Source organism: Struthio camelus, chromosome 10 (genome assembly GCF_040807025.1).
Source record: "Struthio camelus isolate bStrCam1 chromosome 10, bStrCam1.hap1, whole genome shotgun sequence".
Taxonomy (NCBI): Eukaryota; Metazoa; Chordata; class Aves; order Struthioniformes; family Struthionidae; genus Struthio; species Struthio camelus.
The window spans coordinates 23,644,186-23,665,289 of record NC_090951.1 but is presented as its reverse complement, the minus strand read 5'-3'; the positions used below and the strand labels follow the sequence as shown (position 1 = coordinate 23,665,289).

General features: G+C 63.4%; 1 protein-coding gene across 1 annotated transcript; it reads left to right on the top strand.

The window, feature by feature from the left end:
• Positions 1–249: 249 nt before the first annotated feature.
• LOC138068533 (maestro heat-like repeat-containing protein family member 2B) lies at positions 250–21,077 on the top strand. The gene is made up of 43 exons (XM_068956363.1): positions 250–334; positions 764–844; positions 2,631–2,770; positions 3,139–3,261; positions 3,516–3,681; positions 4,077–4,175; positions 4,737–4,888; positions 5,311–5,454; positions 5,986–6,078; positions 6,279–6,348; positions 6,461–6,574; positions 6,751–6,824; positions 7,079–7,198; positions 7,396–7,503; positions 8,141–8,300; positions 8,697–8,737; positions 9,039–9,183; positions 9,403–9,455; positions 9,653–9,760; positions 9,932–10,051; positions 10,235–10,330; positions 10,490–10,642; positions 10,991–11,113; positions 11,475–11,545; positions 11,729–11,864; positions 11,994–12,089; positions 12,575–12,679; positions 12,867–12,990; positions 13,082–13,191; positions 13,337–13,492; positions 13,612–13,766; positions 14,022–14,184; positions 14,483–14,649; positions 15,191–15,328; positions 15,528–15,639; positions 15,736–15,882; positions 16,183–16,365; positions 16,512–16,664; positions 16,848–16,970; positions 17,113–17,215; positions 17,350–17,415; positions 20,714–20,797; positions 20,943–21,077. Exons 1-43 carry the CDS (start codon positions 250–252, stop codon positions 20,990–20,992), a joined length of 5,010 nt encoding a protein of 1,669 aa, XP_068812464.1. The 3' UTR covers positions 20,993–21,077.
• The last annotated feature ends 27 nt before the right edge of the window (positions 21,078–21,104 follow it).

Below are 21,104 nucleotides of genomic sequence, written 5' to 3'. Positions count from 1 at the left end.
GCTGTCCAAGCTGTTTGGGGTCAGCTGCCCTGCAGGGAACAGCGTGCCCTGGGGAGTGTGAGCCTGTCCCAAGGTGCCGCATTTCAGCTGTGCTTCCCCGCTGCCCAGAGAGAGCCCGGAGAGCAGTGCTCCCCATGTATTGACGGCTGGGTGGCCGGTCCACACAGAGGGAGCAGGCAGCCCCGCAGCTTTGTCCTTAAACAAATAGAGCTGTGCTGTAATCGCCATGGAGGAGTGGTGGACAGCGACATGCTGGGCATGATGGGCCTGGTCTGCCAGCGTGCTACCCTGCACAAAGCTTTCTTCCTCAATCCCAGTTCAGCACTGTCCTGTGGTCAGCTGGACACTGTGGAGTCTGGCCTCCCTCCTTGCACCTTGGCCAGCCTGGCTGTCAAGGCAACAGGAGTGTTGCGAGGCAACAGTTCCTTGCCCGCTCCTGAGGGTCCTGAGGTCCCTTCTCACACTCCTTTTATGAGCCTTTTAGCGCTCGCAGGCATTTCTCTAGAACTGGAGACAGGAAGTTACCCTTTCATTTGAGAAACCATTTACTCTTAATACATTGCTTTGGCATTAGTAGAAAACACAAAGTTTGTTTTCCTCTCAGTTCAGGGAGTAAAAGAAAGGGCCTTTCTCTCTTGCCTGTCCCTCTAAAGGAAGGAAATGAGGTGCAGAGGAGCTGTGTCAGGTGACAGGGTGAGGCAGGAAGGGAGGCTGTTAGGGAGGAAATAGAGAGGTGGAGATGAGTTTTACTTTTCAAATGAAGTGTCAGTCCAAGGCCCCGTCATCTCCCCTCACTGTGCTGAGGAGACCTGTGGGACGGAGCTGTCACCCAGCATCCAGCTGGGTGAGCTGTGGGTAGAGCGGAGCAAGTCCCTGCGGGCAGTGCCAGAGGGCCTGATGCTCCAGAGTTGGTTTTTGGGAGCTCGGGGAGCATCAGCAGGGGCTGCTGTCAGGGCTGCTGCGGGTCCCAAGGGCACGCGGAGCTGGAGGTGCCTCTGCGTGAGCTGGGAAGGTCTGTGCAGAGCTACAGGTGCCACGAAGGCAGGCGCTGCTGTTTCGTGGCCTCCGTAGGCCAGCTGCTCTCCCTGCAGCGCCTTTTGGAAAGAGTAGCTGTCGGAATGCCAAAAAGCCACGCTTTTAATAAAACCTGTGGAAACCCAGAGGTGTCCCAGTGACAGCTGGGAAGTGTCTCAAGCTGCTTCATACCCAGTTGGAGGGGTTGGAGGTGCACAGAGGCAGTGCTGCTGTCTGGCAGGTGGCTTTCTATAGGAGTGCTTTTCTTCGGGCCTCGTTACGGACATAAATATCCAGCTCTCTTGTCGTGTGAGGTGCCCGCCGAGTGGCAGCCCATGCAGGACAGGGGTACTGAGGCCCCGCAGTGCAGCCGAGGCTCCCACCACCAGTCAGGGTGGCCGGGGATGCCTCCAGCTGCCCAAGGCCCCGAGCAATTCTCTGTTAGGCCACGTGGCTTCCCAAACCAAAGCTCCCCTCTGCTTAGCCTGGGTCTGGCGCTCGAGGCACAGCCTTCTCCCCAGGTTTCTGCTTGAAGGATTTAGTCCAGCTGCCCAGAAGCTTAACGCTACAATATTGTTTCATCCGCTTCCTGGGAGAAGGGGTATGACAGCAGGTCTGCTGCCATTTCTGTCTGTGGTGCTCAGGACGATGAAAGCATCTTAATTTTTGCCATGTTCAGAAGGACTTAACGCACTGCCTGGTGTCTCCAGCCAGGATCCTGACCAAGCGCCAGTCAGTCTTTCTCCTTGTCCTGAGATCCGTCCCTAGCATACTTTCCCTGCCCTCTTTTTTGTTTGCTCTTCGTGTTTAGGGCTTTCGTCTGCAGCAGTGTTTGCTGAGGGGATGATGTGGGAGCTGGCAGTTGCCGGGTGGCTGCTGGTGGTTTGCCTGAAGCTCTTTAGAAGAGTGGCGCAATTCAGAAGAGGTGCTCTTTTGGGATGGGCACTTAGGAGGTTATCTTAGGAGATAACCTAAAGTGGCCGATGCGTTTGGAGACGGTCACTGCTCAGAACCACCGGAGGCCGACGAGTGACTGCGAGCGCTGGCGCCTGGGGGATATGCCCACATTTGGGGCGAGGCGGGGGGGGGTCCCTGGTGCGGCCGTGCCTGCCCTCCCCCCCCGCAGCCCCGCGTTGCCAGCAGCCCTCTGTGAGGTGTCGGGGCCCCCCACGGGTCACAGTGGCCCCTCACTGGTCACAGTGGCCAGGTCCCCTCTCCCTCCCAGGGCCCACGCTGGCCCAGTGGCTCGTAGCTCCCGCGGGAGGAGGTGCTGGCGGAGCAGTGCATCCGTCCAGGGAGTCCTGCCGCGATGGGGGTGCTGCGAGTGCTCCGAGGTGGGGGCTGGTGCCGCACTCGGCACCCAGCCTGCCGGCCCGCTCGATGGGGGTGACGGGGACCAGCTGGTGCCCACATTGCTGGCTCGGGGAGAGTCGGGGTCATGCGCTTGGGGCCAGCTCCAAGCTGCCCCCGGGCTGCTCTTCTCCAGATTACACAGAGCCGGCTCTGCCAGCCTCTCCTGTTACCCCGTACTCCAGCTGGGGAGACGTTTGCCCCAATTCAGGGCCCGCCCCTGCGGCTGCTGAAGCAACGCAAACCCTCCGCTTCTTTCCTTCCAGGTTTCTTCACTTGTGTAGGTCCCCAGTCCGGACCTGCGCGGGGTGAGGACGGCGGCAGGGCGGCTGGCTCTGGCCCTGCGGCCGTTGCTACCTTTGCCGCCGTCGTGACCTCTCTGTTGGACCGGCTGCAAGGCGTCGAGGTGAGGTGGGGGCATCCCATGGGGCTGCGTGGGGCTTCGAGGGCTCCCCGTAGCGCCCAGCTTCCCCAGGTGCTGTGAGCTGATCTCGCTCAATGGCGCCTCTGTCCTCCTGCCGTGCCTCCTCCCAAAAACCGGATGCTGCTGGTGGCGCTGAGCGGACACTACCGCGCACCCTGCTTTCCTGCAGGAGGTGGCAGCGTCCCCGGGGTTAGGGTTAGGGTTTGGGTTGGGAAATCCCAGCGTGGGATTTCTCGCCCACTCCCGACGGCTGTGCTGAGCGGTGGCGGCGGCTCGTCCCTGGCGTCAGCATGGCGGAGCTGATGTGAGGGCGACACGTCCCATTGCTGCCGTGTGCGGTGTGTCCCCAGGATGGCAGAGCGGAGATTTACCGCGAGCTGGAGAGCGTCTTGTGGCACGACGAGAGCCATTTGCAGAACTCTGTCGTGGACAGAGTGATAGCGGTGGCATTCGAGGACCTGCAAGCTGCCCAGGTGAGCTTGTCCTCTCTGAGGGTAACCCCGGACCCCTGCGCTTGGCACGTCTGTCCTACAGGAGAGGCTTCGGGGACGGGTCCTGGCAGGGGGTTGGGGCAGTGACCCGGGAGCTGTGCAGAGAGGTGGCTGCAGGGCTGTTTGTGAGCGAGGGACAGTTGGAGTCGAGTTACCGGTTCTCTGTCCTGCCTCGAGGCCAAGCTGTGGGGGACGGCCAGTCACGCTGCTGTCACGCGCAAACTGCTGTCTTTCAGGGTGTGACAGCCGCTGTGAGGACGGACGCTAGTGGTGTCCTGGTGGCACTGGCCCGCTCCCACTTGCACGACGTGATGTCGGTGCTGCAGGGCCACCTGAAGGCTCTGGAGGGGATGTCGGAGGAGTTCGTCCTCATCACCCTGCGCAACCTCGCTGCCCGCTACGGTACAGTGCCCGGCCTGCTACTCCGCGTTACAGTGGGTGACAGGCAGGAGAAGGGATTCGTCACCCTGGCCAAAACAGTCTGGGCTGCGCTGGGCTGGAGGGAACCTGCTGGAGACCAAATGTGCCGGGCTCTGCCCCACGCTGTCCTCCCCATGCCCCAGGGCTTCCCCGCACCCCTCGGGGAAGGCAGCTGGTGGTACATGGGTGCCCTGGCAGGAACCCTCCCCATGCCAGGGCCTCCCCCAGGGCTTCGGCAGCTCTCCCGTCCCCCTGCCCTCTGGCATGGCCCCACAGCCCTGGTCTGGCAGCGTTGCCGGGGGACAGAGCCCACGGGCCGTGGCAGCTCCGGCTGACGGCAGCCGCCCTCCGCCCCACCGCCCCTGCCCTTTCTGCAGCCCTGCAGTGCGTGCCCTTCGTGGAAACGACGCTGTCAGCCCTGCACGGTGTGCTGAGCGAGGTGGGGAGCAGCCGGCTGCTGCGCACTGTCTGCGGCGGTGAGTGTCGGCGCTGCGGCCAGGGCCCGCGGGGAGCGGAAGGGGCCAGGGTGGCCCTGGGCGCCTCGCTGGGGTCTCGGGGCAGGCAGGGCAGGGCTGAGCCGCAGTGAGCTCCAGCCTCAGCAGCCCCCAACTGCCCTGAACGAGCAGGAGCAGCGGGTGCTGCCGGGGTGCCTGTGGGCAGGCCGGGCCGGCGCTCGGTGCGGCTGCCCCAAGGAGCTTGTGGGCTTTAAGGGAGAGCACAGGAAAGAATTGCCAAAGCCTCCAAGCTTGTGCTGAGGGGCCAATGTTTGGGAAGAAAGAGGCAGGGGCTGCAGCGGGCAGTGGTGGAGGGCAGCAAGGCTGTGTGGAGGAAAAGGTGTGCTGGGGCGGAAGAGGGGAGAAACAAGGCAGCATTTCAACCCAGGTGTCTCAGACCCTCATGCAACGTGTGCCTGAAGGCAGACCTGAGGCCTGGCGAGCCTGGCGTCGGCTTAAATCAGGCTCGGGGGCCTGGTTGAAACGAGGTCTCCTGCTGGTCAGAGACTTTGCCACGATCCTGTTTCCCTTCTCATGCTGCAGTTGTGGAGCAGTGGTGCCGAGGGATAAACACGTACTTCCGCGAGTGGGAGAAATGTGCCTTCCCTCGCCTGGGGGCGGCCCAACTCTGCGCCCCTGTTTACCCACTCTTCCGCTACGTGGGCAGAAACTGGCGGCGCTGTGAGGAGGAAGAGGTGAGCGTTGCTGCTTCTGCAGCCGTGGGCAGCAGCAGGGACGTCTGCAGGGGCCGGTGGGGCTCTGCAAGGAGTCAAAGGGAGCAGGCTGGCTGCGAAAGGGCCCCGAGCCGGGAGCCTGCGGGCAGCATGCCGGGGCCAGCAGTGCCAGCTGGCAGGCAGGACGGCAGCTCTCCTTCGCGGCTCTGTGCCAGAAAGCAACAGTGCCCGGCCTGCTACTCCGCGTAGGAATCCCAGGGCCTTTTTGACAGGGCAGGCTGAGGGTGTGCCGGGAGGAAATGCTCTCTGTGCTGGTGAGCGAGCCCTTCTGGCCAGGGAGAAGGGACAGTCCCCTGCGCGGGAAGGGCAGGCTGGTGTCTGGGGGAGGCGAGTGCTGGAGAGACCCTCAGCCCTCACCGCCGCATGTCGCCAACCCTCGGCAGGTCAAGCAGGCCGTCCTCAGGGCGATGGGTGCCATGATGGGTGTCCTCCTGCACGCGGAGCAGCACCGCGAGCGCGCCTGGGAGCAGCTCCTCTGGCTGCTGCACCAGTATCGAGAAGTGCGGGAGCCCTTTGGGGTGACCACGGTGAGGTGTTGCGCAGGGCACGGCGCAGCCGGGCGCTGTGCGGGTGCCGCAAGGTGTTGGGGAGCTGCGGGGTGCCGGGAGGAGCTGGGACCCCTTTGGGCAGGAATGGGGAACAAAGGCCAGAGGCTTCCTGGGCTCTTGCTGGAAGAAATCAGCAAGGCAGGAGGGCCAGGAGGGAGCGGTGAGTCGCTGGAGCGAGCAGCTCAGGACGGGAGGCTGCGCCACTTCCCGGGCTGGGGGGGGGTGCACAAGGAGCTCTGCCCTCGCACCCAGGGCTGCATCCTGCCCCTGGGACAGGGAGAGGTTGGGGGCGGGGAAACGTGCCAGGAAAGGCTGTCCCAGCAGGGCTGTGCAGAGGAGACCTCCTGGTCTCCTGCTGCTCTGTGGGAAGGACGAACCAGAAGCCCCATGCGGGGCTGGGCTTTCCCTGGACGTGGGTTCAGGCCATGGCCTCTCCCAGCGATGCCGGTTTCTCCCTTTCCGGGCGGCTGGCGGTGAGAGCCCCCCTCGCCCTCTCATGCTCCCTTGCAGAGTCTCAGCTATTTCCTGGGGGCTGTGGCGGACGTTCAGACCCTCGTGCCCCGGGCCAAGCTTCTGGCCATCAACGCTGCTGTGCACCAGCAGGTAAGGCCTGGTGCCACGTTGCTGGCCTGAGGCTCCTGGGCAGCCTCAGCTGCAAAGCTCTGCGTGCGCCCGGAGCTCTGGGCTTTGGTGGTGGGGCCGCGCCCAGAGCTGCCCGTGAGACGAGGGCTGACAGCACAGTTTCTTTCCTGTCCCTCTGCACACCGATCTGGCTTTCTCTGAAACACACCTTGTTCTCACAGCTCTGTGACGAGATCGAGCCACCCAGCCCAGAGCACAGAGCAGAGCTGTGCCGCTGCGCCGTGCTGCAGGGTGAGGAGAGGAGAGGCAGCGCCGTGCCGCCGTGTGCTGGCAGCTGTGTCGCAAACCTACCCGGGTGCGAAGATGCTGGTCACTAATGCTGAGCGTGATTTCCTCCTCGCAGCCCAAATTTGCCCCGCGGAGACAATCGTGTTCCTGTACTGCAAGCTGAGGAGCGGGAGCAAGGCTGATCGCGTGGCAGCCGTGGAAGTGCTGCAAGCTCTGGTCCGCTCTGATGGTCAGTGTGCCAGGAGAGAGAAATGGAGTCCCCCCGGGATGCTGCTGCTTCCTCTGCCATCGCAGTCTGGCCCTGCTTTTCTGTCCCACTTGTGTACAAAAAGCCAGGGAGCTGTGAGGAATCCCTCCGGAAATGGGGGCTCGGCCTCAGCGCACACCTCTCCTTGTCCCTTGCAGCTGCCGAGATGAGGGAGAAGCTGCCCCTGTTTGTGAAGCTTGTGCAGTCTGTGCGTGGCGACCCCGCGGCCCAGGTGAGCTGTTTTGGGCAGGGATGGTGCCACGGTGCTGCCGCGGGGGCAGAGCCACCCTTTCCCTGGCGCAGAGCCTGGCGGGGCTGTAGCAGCAGGCAAAGGCAGGGCACAGGGCTAAAGCCCAGTGGCGACAGTGGAGTGTGGGCTGCTGCTGCACCCTTGTCGTCTTGGCCCAGCCAGAAGGGCTGCAGCGCTGCGAAGGCAGCCTGCCCTGGGGCTGTGGGCCGGGGTCATAACAGCAGCCTCCCTGGCAGGTGAGGAAGGCAGTTCTGCATTTCATCGGGGAGCTGCTGCGCTCCAGTGCCCCGGGCTGCTCGGCGTGGGACGTGGTGGGGCACATCTTCAGCGAGTTCAGCCGGGCCTCGGGCAGACTGGTAAGGGCAGAGCAAGGCGCCAGGGCTGCGTCCCATGCTCCGACTGTGCTGTGCTGCCACGGGCGTCCCTGGCAGCAGAGAGCTGGGTGCAGCAGGGCCGCCACACCGGTGCCACGGTGGGAGGGGGCTCTGCATCGCTGTGCACCATAGGGTCTGGGAAGGGGCAGTGACGGGTGTTTCCCACCTCTGTCTCGCAGGCCATGGGAAGCCTTTGTGCGGTGGAAGCCCGGGAAGAAAGGGCTGTTCAGCGGCTGTGCGGGCATGTCCTGGGCACGCTGGACATGTCTGCCAGAGGGGTGGCCAAAGTGAGTTGTCCTCCGCCTGCCGCTGCTTCTTGCCTGGGGACGCTCTTCCTCACCCTCCCTGTGGCCTGAACCTCTCCCCGACACACCGCGGAGTGTGTGCGGCTCACGGAAACGCACCAGTCCTTTCCATGTGCAAGCTCTGTGAGCAGTGGGGTTGGGGGTGTCCGAGGCTTTCCTCTGTGCACTGGGACCCCTGTCTTAGCCACTAAAGCAGCGGAGAAGAGCTGGGGTTTAGCTTTGTGGGGCCGGACTTGCTTGTTCAGCGCATGCTGCGGCTGACTCGAGCCCACTGGGCATGTGTCTTGGCCACATCCCGTACATGAGATGTAGGGGCTGGTGGGGCCATAGGAATCCTGTGTCCCCTTGGAGTGCAGAGGTGACCTGCCCCCTGGGGGTGAGCTGTGCCAGCAGCTCTCATCAACCAGGCAGCCAAAGGGAGGGGGAAAGGAGTGTGAAGCACGGTGGGCAAGAGGGAGAGAAGGTGGAGGAGAAAGGCAGGGCGAGACCGAAACCTCTGAGTTAGGGGAGGCCCGAGGCTGAAGGGCTGGGCCGGTGCCAGAGAAGTGGCAATGATGGGGGAACAGGGATGGAGAGGTGGAAATGCCGGCGTGCTGAACGGCCTGGTTCTTGCCTGCAGCTCCTGTGGCCGAGGCTGCTGCGGTACGTGGTGCCAGCCCAGTACACTGGCATGCTGGTCCCACTCTGCCGCTGTCTGCGTGCCCTGGCTGAGAGACAGGAGAGCGCAGGGCGCGAGGAAGAGGAGGCGGCACCCGAGGCTCTAGAATCTGAGGAGCTAGGTGGGGAGCAGAAAGTCCTGGCATGCTGCGCCAGGCTGGGTGTGAGCGGGGCAGCGCATATCCCTGTTGTCCCTTGGCGGCCCCACGCAGGAGGCCCGGGGCAGTGCAGGGCAGAGCAGTGCCCTTCGCTGGGTGCGAGGGCTCTGCCCCGCGTGCCCCTTCCCTGGCGGAGCCGCCTGGCACTGCTGCAGCCAGCTCTCGCCGGGGGCCTGGGGGCTTGTTCCTGCCATGCCGGGGCTGCCTTCAGCGGTGGCTGTTCAGCCACGGGAGCCCAGCAGAGCTGGTGTGGAGGCGGCGCAGCCGGGTCCCCTTTAGCCACATGCGGGGATGTGGGATGCGGCACGAGGAGGGCCGGAGGGGCTGGGTGTCTCACGCAGCCTTTCCTTCTGCCCGCAGCCCCTCTGCCGGCTCCCCAGGCCCTGCTGGCTCGCCTGCTGGTGAGTAGTGGGGCCCCAGGGAAAGAGCTTTTGAGGCCCGGGCAAGAGGAGAGGCGGGGAGAGATGGTGCCGAGGCCAGTGCCAGGCACCCCGGGAGGAGGCAGGAGCTGTCGGAGGCAGCCTGAGCCTCCCCTGCCCCTCAGGGGCTCCTGCTCCTCCTGGAGGACGGCAGCACCTGGGTCAGCTGCCTGCTGCCAGCTGGGGCAGTGCCAACCTCCCTGCCTGCCTGCCTGCCTGCCTATGGGGGCAGCTGCAGCTCTTGGGGCAGGCGTGAGCCCGTCTCCCTGCTGCCCTGGCCTAGGTGGTGGCGGCGGTGTCTCCGCACGCGGGCGGTGGCCGTGGAGCAGCGGCCCTGCAGCTGCTGCAGGCGCTCCCCAGCACGATCCATGGAGCCGTGGGAGCAAAGTGGGCCGCAGAGATCCCCCTGCTGCTGCAGCACCTGGCAGGTAAGGTGCGGGCAGGCGGGAGAGGCTGGGCCGGCGGAGGGGCAGGAAAATGCCTTCAGCTCCCCAGCCTGGTGGAGGGGAACGGTCCTGGGTTTGCTGGCTCTTGTCAGCCCACTGGCCTGAGGCTGTGGGGCTTTGGACGGCAAAGACCACCCCTGGGCTCTGCTGTGGAGCCCGCTGGAATAACGGCGAGGGCTTTTGCTTCCTCTGGCTTTGCAGGAACAACCGCAAGCTCCCTGCATGTGGCCGAGTGGGAGAGCCTTCTGCTTAAGGTATGGCATGCGTGTGGGGTCCCCAGCTGGATGGGGCAAGCAGGGGACAGGAAAAATGGTGGGAGGACGGAGCAGGGCAGGCACTTCCCGAGCAGCCTGCACTTGCCCCGGCCGTGGGTGCTGCGTGCTCAGAGGATGTGCACAAGACCCTGGTAAGGGGCAGGTGAGCATTTGCTTCATCGTCCTCTTCACCCTAGTTCCTGAGAACTTCGCTGGAGGTCGTTGGGAGTGAGGCCTGGACGGTGGGCCTGAGCCGGGAGCTGAGCCAGCAGCTGGGCAGCTCTCCCCGCCTGTCCTGGGAGAAGGTTTGTTCCCTGTGCGGTGCCGCTGCCGCTGCTCACGCGTCCGAGGGCTGCGCCGGAGAGCCCTCGGGTCGCTGGGCATGGGTGCCAGCATGGTGGGGTTGGCCGTGGCCTGGCCCTCTCCCGCCAGGTTGGGCTGTCCCCACAGCCAGGGCTCGGCCTCTTCTCTTGCAGCGCTTCCTGTACAAGGCTCTCGGCACGGCCCTGGCAGCTTGTGGGTGTCTCAGGCACGTGCAAGAGCAGACACTGAGATATCTCCAAGAAGCCAACTACCTGGAGCTGTGGCAGGCACAGGTGAGCTTTCCTCGTGTCGCCCTGCTTTGCCGAGTGTCCTCGGCGTGTCCCCAGGGCAGAGGGGCTCTGCGTGGCCTGCTCCAGCCTTTGCTGGTTTTCCCTTCACTGCTGTTTGCCGTGGGAAAGGTCCTGCCTGGCCAGTGGAGCTGGTGGGAGCAACTCCCTGTTTCTGCTGCGTTGCAGGGAATGATTTCAGTTGTGTCCCGCTGTGCCGAGAGCCACTTCCAGCTGGCCTTGTCCTCGGTGAAGGCGTTCATGGGCACTTTGAAACACCAGAAGGTAAAGAGCCCAGGGTGTTGTTGTTAGAGCTGCTAGAGGTGCGCAGGGAGCCGAGCTGCCGGTCGTGTGCAGAGCAGCTCCTGCCTCGGGAGCGTGCGGAGTCCCGGGCACAGTGGGGCCGTGGGCTGATGTCTCGGTGCTTCTCCGACAAACCCCCAGCAGAGCAACACGGTGAGGACCCGCGCTACTCGCGCTGCGCTCATGGTGGTGTACGGCAGGATGGCGCTGCGTGCCCCCAGGGAGCAGCTGCTGGCCCATATCGAGAGAGACATCGTGGGGAACGTCCTGCAGCTCTACCGAGAGGGCCGCCAGGTGGGTGCTCGGGGCGCAGGGCATAGCCGGCCGGGTGCTGCCAGCTCCGGCCTCTCCTCACCCTTCCCATGCGCACCTCTCCCATCGTAGCCGCGCCAGCGCTGCTTGCCCTGCTCCTCTGGGCCGGGATCTGTGGGTCTTTCTGGCCAGCAGCTGGGGCAGCTGCTTGCCTCCCCGTGAGAGGCTCCTTCCCAGGAGGGGCGAGGAGAGTCCCTTCCTAGGCCGCGGGTGCCGAGCTGGGGTCTGCTGGGCTCCCAGAGGGCACAGTCTCCTCCCCGCACTGTGCTTGGAGGCAGGTTCCTCAGCCCTTCAAGGAGCTCAAAGTGTGTTTTCCTCCCCTGCAATCAGGATGCCCAGCTGAGGCTCTCCCTGGTGCAGAGTGTCACCGAGATCAGCCTCGCCATCGGGGCTGTGGGCGCCTGCCCCAGGTTTGAGCTCTGCCGCAAGCGGGAGCTGCTGCAGACCCTGCTGGTGAGTGCCCAGAGCCGAGGCCGTCACGCAGGGGTGGCTGTGGGCTCTGCCGTGGGGCAGGTTTGCCCAGAGGAGCAATGGTCTCCCGGGGCGGTGCACGAGCTCCCAAGCTCCCCGAGCCTCGTTCCCAGGGGGCAGGGTGCTTGGGTGCTGGCACTTGGAACCGTGGCAGGGGAGCGTGGGACATTTGGGTGCTGGGGAGCTGCTGCCTCGTCCTGCGGGACCCTTGAGGGAGCCATGGGGGTTGAGGGGCCAGTGCCTGCAGGGTCCTGCAGAAGAACGCGTGGCCGGGGTGGGCGGGCAGGCTCTCCCTCACCCCTGCCCGCTGCCCACTTTGCGCGTGTCTCTCTGTGACTTGCAGGAGGTGATTCAGGAGGAGCCGCAGGAGTCGCCGGTGCACCCCCGGGCCATCGTGGCCATCGAGCAGTTGAGGTAGGGTCTGTCCCCGGGACTGTGGGAGTGGCTGCGTGCCCCAGCCCAGACAGCCGGTGTGGCTGGAGCTGAGGGTGTTGGATTTGGGGCTGTCGATGGGGACAAAGCCAGTGGTGGTGTGACTCACTCTGGAGAGTGCTAGTAAGCCCCCTCTCTGTCGTCCCTCCCTTTTTCTCCTGGCAGCAAGCTGAAGCCCCATCTGAGGAGGGAGGAAAAGCACAACCTCCTGGCTCAGTGCTGCCAGGGCGTCGTGCGCCTTCGTCGCCCGGAGCAGATGGCAAAGGAAGGGGAGACGGGGGCAGCTGCTCCACACACATCGGTACCTGCCGGCGCTTCTTGGCCACCCCTGGGCGGGGGCCCAGCTGCGGGCGCCCCGCACTCTGGCAGCCGCTGGCTGTGCTGGCGAGTGCATGGGGTGCCCGAACTCAGTCCCCCTTTCTGGTGCCAGGGTGTGCACGCGCTGTCTCTGCGAGTGCTGGGGCAGCTCGTGGCAGCCCTTCTCCGAGCGGAGCCGGCCCCTGTCTGCTTTAAGGACCTGGTGCAGGTGAGTGTCCCTGGGGCGGGGGCGGGGAAAGCGTCGCTGCTGTCAGAGCGGGACAGAGGCGTGGGGATCCTGCTGCAGGGCTGGTGTGAGGAGGGGAGCTTCCCTGCAACTAGGGGTAACACCCTGCTGTGGCGGACAGGGAAATGGTCCTAGGTTCAGGCCCCCTTGCCCTAATTTGGCACCCAAGCTTTTTCCCATCGGCAGCAGCCTGCTTGCAGGCAGCTCGCAGTGTCCTGCCGAGCCCCCTGGATGAGCCAGAGCTTCTCCCCAGCCGCAGCCGTGTGCGAGGGGTGCTGCACAGGTCAATGCTGCCCGCAGCGAGAGCCCAGAGCAGGGAGGTCCCCACGGGGAAGGGCTCCTCGCCTGGGGCTGGGGTGCCCAGAGAGACCGGGGCTGTGCAAGCAGCAAGGCCGAGGAAGGAGGGGGCTGGCGAAGGGCTTCGGGTGGAAAGACGCCCGTGGTGAGACAGGTGTGCCCGTGCCCAGGTCCTGCGGCGCTGGCTCACCTCGGCCCACGCATGCGAGCGGGAGAGGGCCCTGCAGGTCTGCGTCCAGCTGCTGGGCACTTATGAAGAGCAACGCGAGCACAGGGTGAGCAGGGACCATGCGCGTAGGGAGAGCTGCCCCAGCAGGCGCCGGGTTGTGGGTCTCCTGGGGCTGCAGGACGGCTCCTCGTTTGCCCCCTGCCCAGCCACAGCTCGGGGGCAGCGTGGCCGGGAGAGGGCGAGTGGCCGCGGGGGCTGCCAGTGACCTCTTTGCCTGCCTCTTGCTCCTGCAGCGAGGCCATGCGTGCGAGCAGTTCGGCTCCCTGGCAGGACTGCTGGGGCCTCTGACATGCGACGTGTCAGCCGTGTCCCGCCAGCGGGCAGCGACCTGCCTCGGCCGCCTGCTCCAAATAGGAGGTGAGGAGAGTGGGCAAGACTTCACGTCCCCAGCACGTGGGGTCGGAGTTTCGCTCCCCCTGAATGTGACTCCCCTTTCTCCTGGCTCCAGCCAAGACCACGGATGAGGCGGCCTGGAGCAACGAGATCAGGCGCCTGTGTCAGAGGCTCAACGCCGTCACCTCTGAGTCTCTGCTCACGACCTCCACCAACATCGCGAAGGTAACTGGCCCCCAAAAAGCAGGGAGGGGGCCACGGTATATGTGTGTGTGTGTGCGAGTTTGCATGCGAGTACTCCTGTCAGGACATGAGTTTTGCATCTGAGCAACCCATGACGTGGTCTCTTCTGTTCCTGATTTCTCCCCAGCTTGTTTGCAAATCCTGCCCCGCAGCCCAGGCCACAGACTTCACGAGCGCCATCGTGGAGAGCTTGCTGTGCGCCAGGCCCATGGGTGTGTGGGCCGCTGGGCGGTGGATGCTCACCTTTCTGGGGGAGCGCGGGGAGCAAATCTTCCAGGAGGAGGTGAGAGGGGGGTGTTTTTTCTATTCGCCTTTAGCTGCTCTCTGTTGTTGACCATTGGCCCCGAAGAAGGACGGGGAAAGGACGCACCGAGCCATTCTTTCTCGCCTTCCTGCTTTCAGGTGCCCCAAATGGTGACCATCCTTTCCAGCTGCCTGCGCAGCACCCGGCAGAGCACGCCCAGGGGGTTCGCGCTGCGGGCAATGTTCCTCCTGGCCCGCTCTCACCAACAGCCGGTGCTCGACAGCCTCCTCCAGAAGCGCCTGCCCATGGACAGGTCTGTGCCCTCGGCCTTCCCTCTGCAGTCAGAGCCAGCCCCAGGGCGCACCTGCCTGCGGGGTCCCGCGAGGGAGCAGGTGGTTCTTCCCCGGGGAAAGGCTGAGCGCTGCAGCATCGTGGGCTCGTGTCTCTGTCCCGAGCTGGGCATGGCCAGCCCCGTTGCAGACAAGGAGAGCCTTTGGCCTCTCGTGAGGCTGTTGCAGGTGCCCGAGGCTAGCTAGGGGCTCATGGGCGAGCGTCTGTTCTCTTGCAGTGACATGGTGGAGCTGTGGAGGAGCCTGGGAAGAAGCACCCTGGGATGCCACATCCTGGTGTGCTTAACCAAAAAATTAAGGGCAGCTGGAAAGAGCAGCCACCAGAGGGACTGCTGCACTCAAGAGCTGGGCAGCAGCCAGGCTGCCCTGGAGCCTCGCACGGTACGGTCAGCGGCAGAGGCATTTATGCCACTTCACGCCTGCTTTCCAACTCGTGCTTCAGCGTGAGGGAGTTTCGTGCCCTTTGCGGGCACCCGTGGAGCCTGGCGGGGTGCTGTGCCAGGGGGGTGGAAGTGTAAGTGGTGTGGGGAGTCGGGACAGTTTGCTGCTGCCGGGCCACAAGGCTGTCGCTGCAGTGAGAATTGGAGACAGTAAAAGCCCCCCCAGGGTGGCAGGGAGACGTGGACAGTGGGAAAAGCCCTTGTTTTACCAGGTGGTTCTTGGTTGACTTTCTCTGTAGATCACCCGCGCCCTCTCCGAGGTGCTGGTGGTCCTGCGGAGCAAGACGCTGGTCCAGCACCTGCTTCCCTCCCTGCTTCCCAGCCTCCTGGGGCAGGTCAGCGAGACGCTGGGGGAGGAGATGGCACTGTCCCTGGGGGAGCTGGGCAGCAACGACACACCGGGCAGGTGAGGAGCGGCTGGGGCAGGGGCAGGGGTTGGCCTCTTTGTGTGGTTCATGGCCTTGCAGGCACACCCAACTGTCCCACTGGTGCAGGGCTGCCTGTAAACTCTGTGTCGCCAGCTGGGGCCATCGTGAGGCTCCCCACAGTGCCATGCTCTGCCCACGCTCCTGCTGTGCAACGGCAGGAGCAAATCGGTGCTGTGTGCCACCTACAAGGCACTCTCCCCAAAGTGCTGCTGAGCAGAGCACTTGGGGAGTGCCTTGGGCGCCTGGCGTGGAGTCAGCCCAGGGACTCTGGGCTTTCTCCTGCTGTCTGTGGGTTTGGGGCAGGACAAAGGGCAAAAATGCCAGTTTTCAGTTAGCTTGAGACTTGAAGACCTTGGAGCGTCATTTCAGGGGTACTTTGCCTGTCCCTTGGTGGAGTTTAGGATGAGCGGAGGAACAGCTCCCCAAGTGGCTGAGCTGCTTTAGCTCTGCCAAAGAGAAATCTGCCCCCAAACTTCTGCCCCTGGAGCTTTCTTTGGGGTTTTTTTTTTTCCCCCACAGTCTTTTTGTGGAGACCTTAGAGCTGGTGCTGGCGAGGTGCCTGGAGGAGCGCTGGCTGCGGCTGCTCCGGGAGCAGGGAGTGTGGGCATCCCTGGCAGACCCCCAGGCTCACACCGCCGGCGTGTGTCTCCTGGCGAGGTGAGAGCCCCCACAATGTGTCCTGCCTTGTCGCGGGGGCTATGCCCAGGGAAAGGGCTGCTGGGACCTTCCTTCATGCCCGGGAGCTCTGCTGAGGTGCAGAGCAGCATCTGCATTGGAGTCGGTGAATTTGGGAGTTGTGGCCCGTGGCCGTCCTGTGTGACTGTGTGTCACGAGCCTGCTCGTGCTTTGTGCGCAGCGTGCTGATCCGCGCGGAGCTTGTCCCGCAGCGCCTGGTGCAGAGCCTCTTCCCGTGGCTGGGTTCACCCTCGGCAAACCTGCGGCTCACGGCCACGGCTTTCTTTGCTGAGGTGAGGCAGCAGGAGGGCAGGGAGGGCTCGGAGGGGTCCTGTCTTGCCTGGCGTGAATGGCGTCCCGATGCTAGCAGCCCCGTGGCTTTATTGCAGCTGGTGAAGGACCATCTGGTGGAGAAGACGAAGCTCCTGAAGCCCCTGCTGAAGGCCCTACTAGAAAGATCACGTGACCCCATCAACACCGTGCGGCAAATGGCCATGAGAGGCGTGGGCAACATGGCCAGTGGAGCACCCACAAAGGTGAGACGGCCTTTTCTGCGCTCTGAGCACAGTCCGAACTCAAGAGGTGCCAGTGGAGAGGTGTGCGGGGCTTGCGGAGCCTGGAGAGACGAGCAGAGGCAGACGTGGGGCTGTACTAAGGCCGCGCTCCTCGCTCTGATGTCAGCAGGGTAGCAAAGGGGAAAGTGGATGCAAAGCGGGGCTCCTCAGGCAGGGGGTTGCTCTGGGCTTGCTCGAGCAAGTGCAGCCCTTGGCGCCATGGTGAAGGGCAGCGGTGGGAGGCAGGGATAGTGAGCAGCTTGTGCACCTGTCGCTCTGCAGCTGCGGAGGCACAGGGCGGCCGTGGTGGAGGTGCTGTGCAGGGGCCTGGAGGATGTGGCCGGTGCGGAGGTGGCTGCCGAGAGCCTGCTGGCGCTGGTGAAGGTGCTGGGGCAGCTGAAGGCGAGTGCCGTGGGCTCTGCCCTGGCAGACATCGCCAGGTCCACCCGGGCGTTCCTGGGGGCGGTAAGTGAAGCCACTCGTTCTCATGTTGGGCAGGCAAGAGCCGTCCTGGGGCTGCCATCCCCCTGTGGGCAGTGCCGCGCTAGTGCCAAGGGGTTTGTAGGCGGCACCCTTGTTAGCACCTGCCACATAGGCTTTTTTGTTCGCAGGAGGAAGAGGTGCTGCGTCGCTTGGCCTTCACCCTCTATGGGACTCTGGCCTCGTCTGCCTCAGGGAGGAGGTCCAGTTTCAGCAGAGAGGTGGAGGAAGTGTTTCCCAGCCTTGTGCTGCACCTGCGGGACCCAGCCCCAGCTGTCTCCGATGTAAGCAGCTTTCTGCTATCTGCAGATCTGCAGAAAGCCCTGTGGTGCCAGCAGAGCTGTGGTGCTGCTGTTGCTGGTGTCTCTGCAGGCCCTCGCTGACAGCGCGGCAGCGAGGTTTCTCCCTCCCTTGGTGCTGCGGGCAGGCGCTCAGCGTCCCTGTGACGGGCCAATGCTCTTTTCCAGGCGTGCAAGGGTGCTCTCCACCTGTGCGCCCCGTTTCTGGGGTCAAAGAGGGTGCGGAGGCGCATTGCCACGAGCGCTGGGCTGAGCGCGGCCGAGCTGCAGGACGAGATCTGCAGTCACCTGGTGAGCGAGCTCTGCACTGGGGCCTGTGTCCCTGCAGGCGGGCGGGTGGCTGCCCTGTGGCTCCTGTGCCGGCTGCAGGGCACCCGGGAGCGGGTGGCGCTTGGAGCCAGAGATGAGCTCCCACGTGCCTGCTCTGCCCTAGGCCCAAGACTGCCCCGCGCTGCTGGAGAGGCTCTTCAGCACAGCCCGGAGCTGCTGCATGGGGAGCTGCCAGGCGTCGCAGGTGACAGCCGTCACCGTCCTGGGTGAGAGGCAGTGCAGGGCTGTCGCGCTGCTCCCGGTCACGTCCCTCGGGTCGGGGCCGGGGTTGGGCTTCAGGGCTGGAGCTGGGTTTGGGACTGGGGCCATGCCCTGATGGCTGCACTTCCCCATGTGCCAGGCATCATCCTGGACACAGCGCCAGCTGAGTGGCTCCAGCGATGGGACCTGGCGTTCTTGTGGGGAGGTAGGTGACAGAGACCGAGCTCCCACCCCACGTCCTGGGGAGGTGTCCAGAGGCCCCGCGAGCACCAGGCCAGGGTGGCTGGTGCCGAAAGTGGGGGGGGCGGGGGGGGGTGTGGAATGGGGAGAGAGGACTTGCACAGCCCCCAGGCTCCTGACCAGGACAGCTGCCCCCAGCTGAGCACTGTGGAGCTCCGGAGGCCATGGGGGGCCATGGGGAAACAGCAGCCGAGCACCCACGGTGCCTCCCTCTGGTGTCATTGCAGCTCAGCAGAGGCAGTGGCACGCCAAGGCCCCCCCGTGCGTGGCTGGCGGCAGCAGCGGTGCCCCGTGCCGGGGGCCCCAGTAGCCCGAGGCTGGAGGACAATAAAGCTCCATCCGCATGAGGAAGGCGCCAGCTTGTTTCCAGGCTCTGTGGGGGTCTTGCGCCGGCCCCGGCCCTGCTGCCCCCAGGATGTGGCCCCAGTGCCCCCGGCCCAGCCTGGGGCCCTGCCTGGGGCCATGGGAAGCAGAGAGATGGGGTGAGGGAGGGCACTGCAGACACTGGAGAGGCCACTGGGGACAGTGGGGTAAGGGGGGGCCTGAGGCTGAGAGGGGCCCCGGGGCGAGCGGAGGGCCCAAGGGGCGAGTGGGGGCTGCAGGGATTGAGGGGCACTGGGAGCCCCTGGGGGTGAGTGGGGCTGCAGAGGGGAAGGGGGCAGGGCCGCTCTCCCAGGGCTGGGAGTGGGGCCAGGCCAGGGAATAAAGGCTGAAGGGCCCAAGCCCAACGCCCCCAGGCTGCCCCACACCCGGGGCCGGGCCCTCCCAGCAGGGACGCCCCGGCCCTGGCCCTAAGCACAGCCCAGAGCCACCCAGGGCCATCCCAGGTGGAGGCTGCTGCCCCAAGCCCTGCACTTGCAGCCCGACGGCAGGGGCTTTGGGGGCCAGGTGCCAGGGCAGGCAGGAAGTGGTGAGGTTTGGGGGCCACCACCAGAGACTTGGGGAGGCATTGTGGAGCTCAGCAGCAGGGGCTGAGCTGGCTGTGTTTCTGGCTGAGAACGGAGAGCAAGTTCCCCACTTCTGAGCCCTAAAGGGGGCCTAAATCCTGGGTTCCTGGGGCCACAAACCCAGGCTAGTTAGGCCACTTTGAGGCCCAGAAAGGGAGCCTTAGTTGGCTGCCTTTGTGTCTGAAGACAGGCCAAGTCCTGCATTTTGGGGGCCAGAAACAGAGGCTTTTAAGTTTGCTGTGCTTGTGGTTGCAGACAGCGACTAAGGCCTCTGTTTTGGGGGCCTGGAATGGAGGCGTAGTTGGCCCTTTCGCATCCTCCAAGCAGAGTCCAAGGTTTTCCAGCTCCAGAAACAGAGACCAAGTCCTGTGTTTTTGGGACTCTGAGAACAGAGGCAAGGGTGCCTGTTGTGGGGACTAAAAGCAGAGGCCGAGTGCTGTGTTTTTAGGGCCACCAAGGGAAGCTTGGTGTTCAAGCTTCCCTGTTTTCAAGCACAAGAACAGGTGAAGGAGTCCTGCCTTTTGGGCTCCAAAAGAGAGGCTAAGTCCTGCCTTTTGGGGTCCGCAAACAGAGGCTGAGGTGGCTGATTCTGTGGCTGGAAACTGGGGCTAAGTCCTGCCTTGTGGGGACTTGGAAACAGAGGCAAGCTCCGGCATTTCCAGCCCCAAAGCAGAGGCTGAGGGGGCCCTTTTTGAGGTGGGGGACAGGGTGCATGGACCCTCCTCGAGGTGGGGTGGGGGTCCATCTGCAAGCACCCAGAGGGCAAGGAGACCAGCATGCACCAGGACAAACCTCCCATTGAGATGCTTTCATGCCAGAAACTGTTCTTTTGGGGGAGACGGGGGGGGGGGGGTCACACCCTTGTCCAAGTCCAGCATTTATTCAACATTTCTCCAGTACTTTCAGCACTACTTAAGCAATTAGCTTCTAGGTACTGAAGCACTATTGACCAGGGAGTCAATATCAAGCCACCATTCCTAAGCTAATTGCTCAGTTAGTTCAATTAGTCAGCAGTGAGTCAACAGTTGCACAACACCTGGAAAGCTTATGGTGCTGTTGGATGAAGAAGCATGCCTGAGCCAAGCAAAAGGCCTCTTCAACAACTTCATTAACCACTCACAACTAACAGGTTCCTGGGGGCTGATGGGAGCTTTACTGAGTGCATAGGTCTACAGAGATTCTCCAAATAAGCAAGAAGGAGTGACAACACTAACAACTTATTCACAAATAACTCATTTAGATACCACATATCTAGGGCTTACATTGTTCTATTAGCTAGCTCAAAAGTAAGATCCCCATACCCCCAAAAAGGAAGACAGACAGAGCAAGAGAGTGCACAGTAAAGAGTAGGATGGTCTATCGGGTCACACCTGCACAACATGCCACCTGATAGGCAAGGGGTGAGCTGAACCTCACTAAGGCCCTACTGGTCTCAGGTTGTTATGAGAATGGAGCTTCAAACCCACACCCTCAAGAAGTGGTACACCCACACTTATGTGCCTGCCCCCCAGAGAGGGGTCTCCTGGGTGTCAGATTCAATGGTGGTCCCAGCCAGCAGCCTGACTTGAGGGGGAAGAGGCAGAGCAAGGCCCTGTTAGGGGACAGTGGTCAGCTACCACCATTCAGGCCCTCTTGTGGTCATCAATGATTCCCCTGCTCCTGATGTCTTCAGCTGGAGCCCGGCCTTTAAAAAGGCTGCCAAGCTCCTTCAAGCCTTCAGAAAGGCCACTGGGGCTCCTCCACCCCAAACCTCCCCCACTCTCCAGCTGCTCACCTCAAGGTCCCCCTCACCCCCCCCCCCCCCCCACTCTCTTTCTATAGGCTGATGCAAATTAGGGCATGTGGCCTTTAGCCAATCAGGAAGGTATGTTCTAACCCTTTATGTGCATATTCCAGCCCCTTCACTATGATTGACAGATGGGAGGTGGTTACCACAGAATCTCCCTGTCCATTCACACCTCACAGGTTCACCAGGTGGTTTGACCAGGGATATGCTGAGTCCCTCAGAGGTCACTCTTGTAGTCAGGGAGGGGAGGGGGGCAGACTGCTGCAGGTTATTAACCAATTAGCTGCTAGCTCATGAATTCAGGCCCAAACAGCACAACATAGCCCAGTGTTTCTGAGACAGATTACCAGACTGTGGCCTGCCCTGCCAAGGCCTGTGTGCTCATGATTCACATCCCTTGCAAGAACCTTACAACCTCACGTGCCTTGTCACACACTGCACAAGTAAGGAGAGCCACTACCACCAAAGCTCAGGCCTCCTTTGCACACGAGGCTGAGTGTCTTGCACCCTTGGGTGCTCACCCTTCCCAGCAACAACGGGGGCCTCGGTGTGCGTTAGGGGGACCAAGAACGAAAAACCAAGAGATACAACCACTGAAGAGGACGTGTTTTTAGGTAAGTGCTAAGGCATCTTCCCAATTTATTGCCATCCTCCAGCTTTCCTCTTCCTTCCCCTGCTTGCCTGAAGATGACACACGTGCACACAGCAGGCATACCACTGGCAACAGCCCTGCAGCTGCTGCCCTGTTACCGTCCCCAGGACACAACGCTGCCAAGAGCAACCCAGCCCAGCGTGGAGGGGCTGGATAGTGTTCCTGCCACGAGGCTGGTGGCAAACGGACCCACGCATCTGCTGTCCCCCAAGCAAGCAGCTTCGGAGATGGTTCTCTTTGGCCCCTAGCTGCTTTGGCCTGCTCCTCTG

Bases quoted from the DNA above. Each gene is read 5' to 3' on its own strand.
- LOC138068533 (XM_068956363.1), top strand. From the start codon at position 250: ATGCTGGGCATGATGGGCCTGGTCTGCCAGCGTGCTACCCTGCACAAA. The intron at 6,349-6,460 runs GTGAGGAGAGGA...TCCTCCTCGCAG, and splicing joins CCGCTGCGCCGTGCTGCAGG to CCCAAATTTGCCCCGCGGAG. The intron at 11,114-11,474 runs GTGAGTGCCCAG...TGTGACTTGCAG, and splicing joins AGCTGCTGCAGACCCTGCTG to GAGGTGATTCAGGAGGAGCC.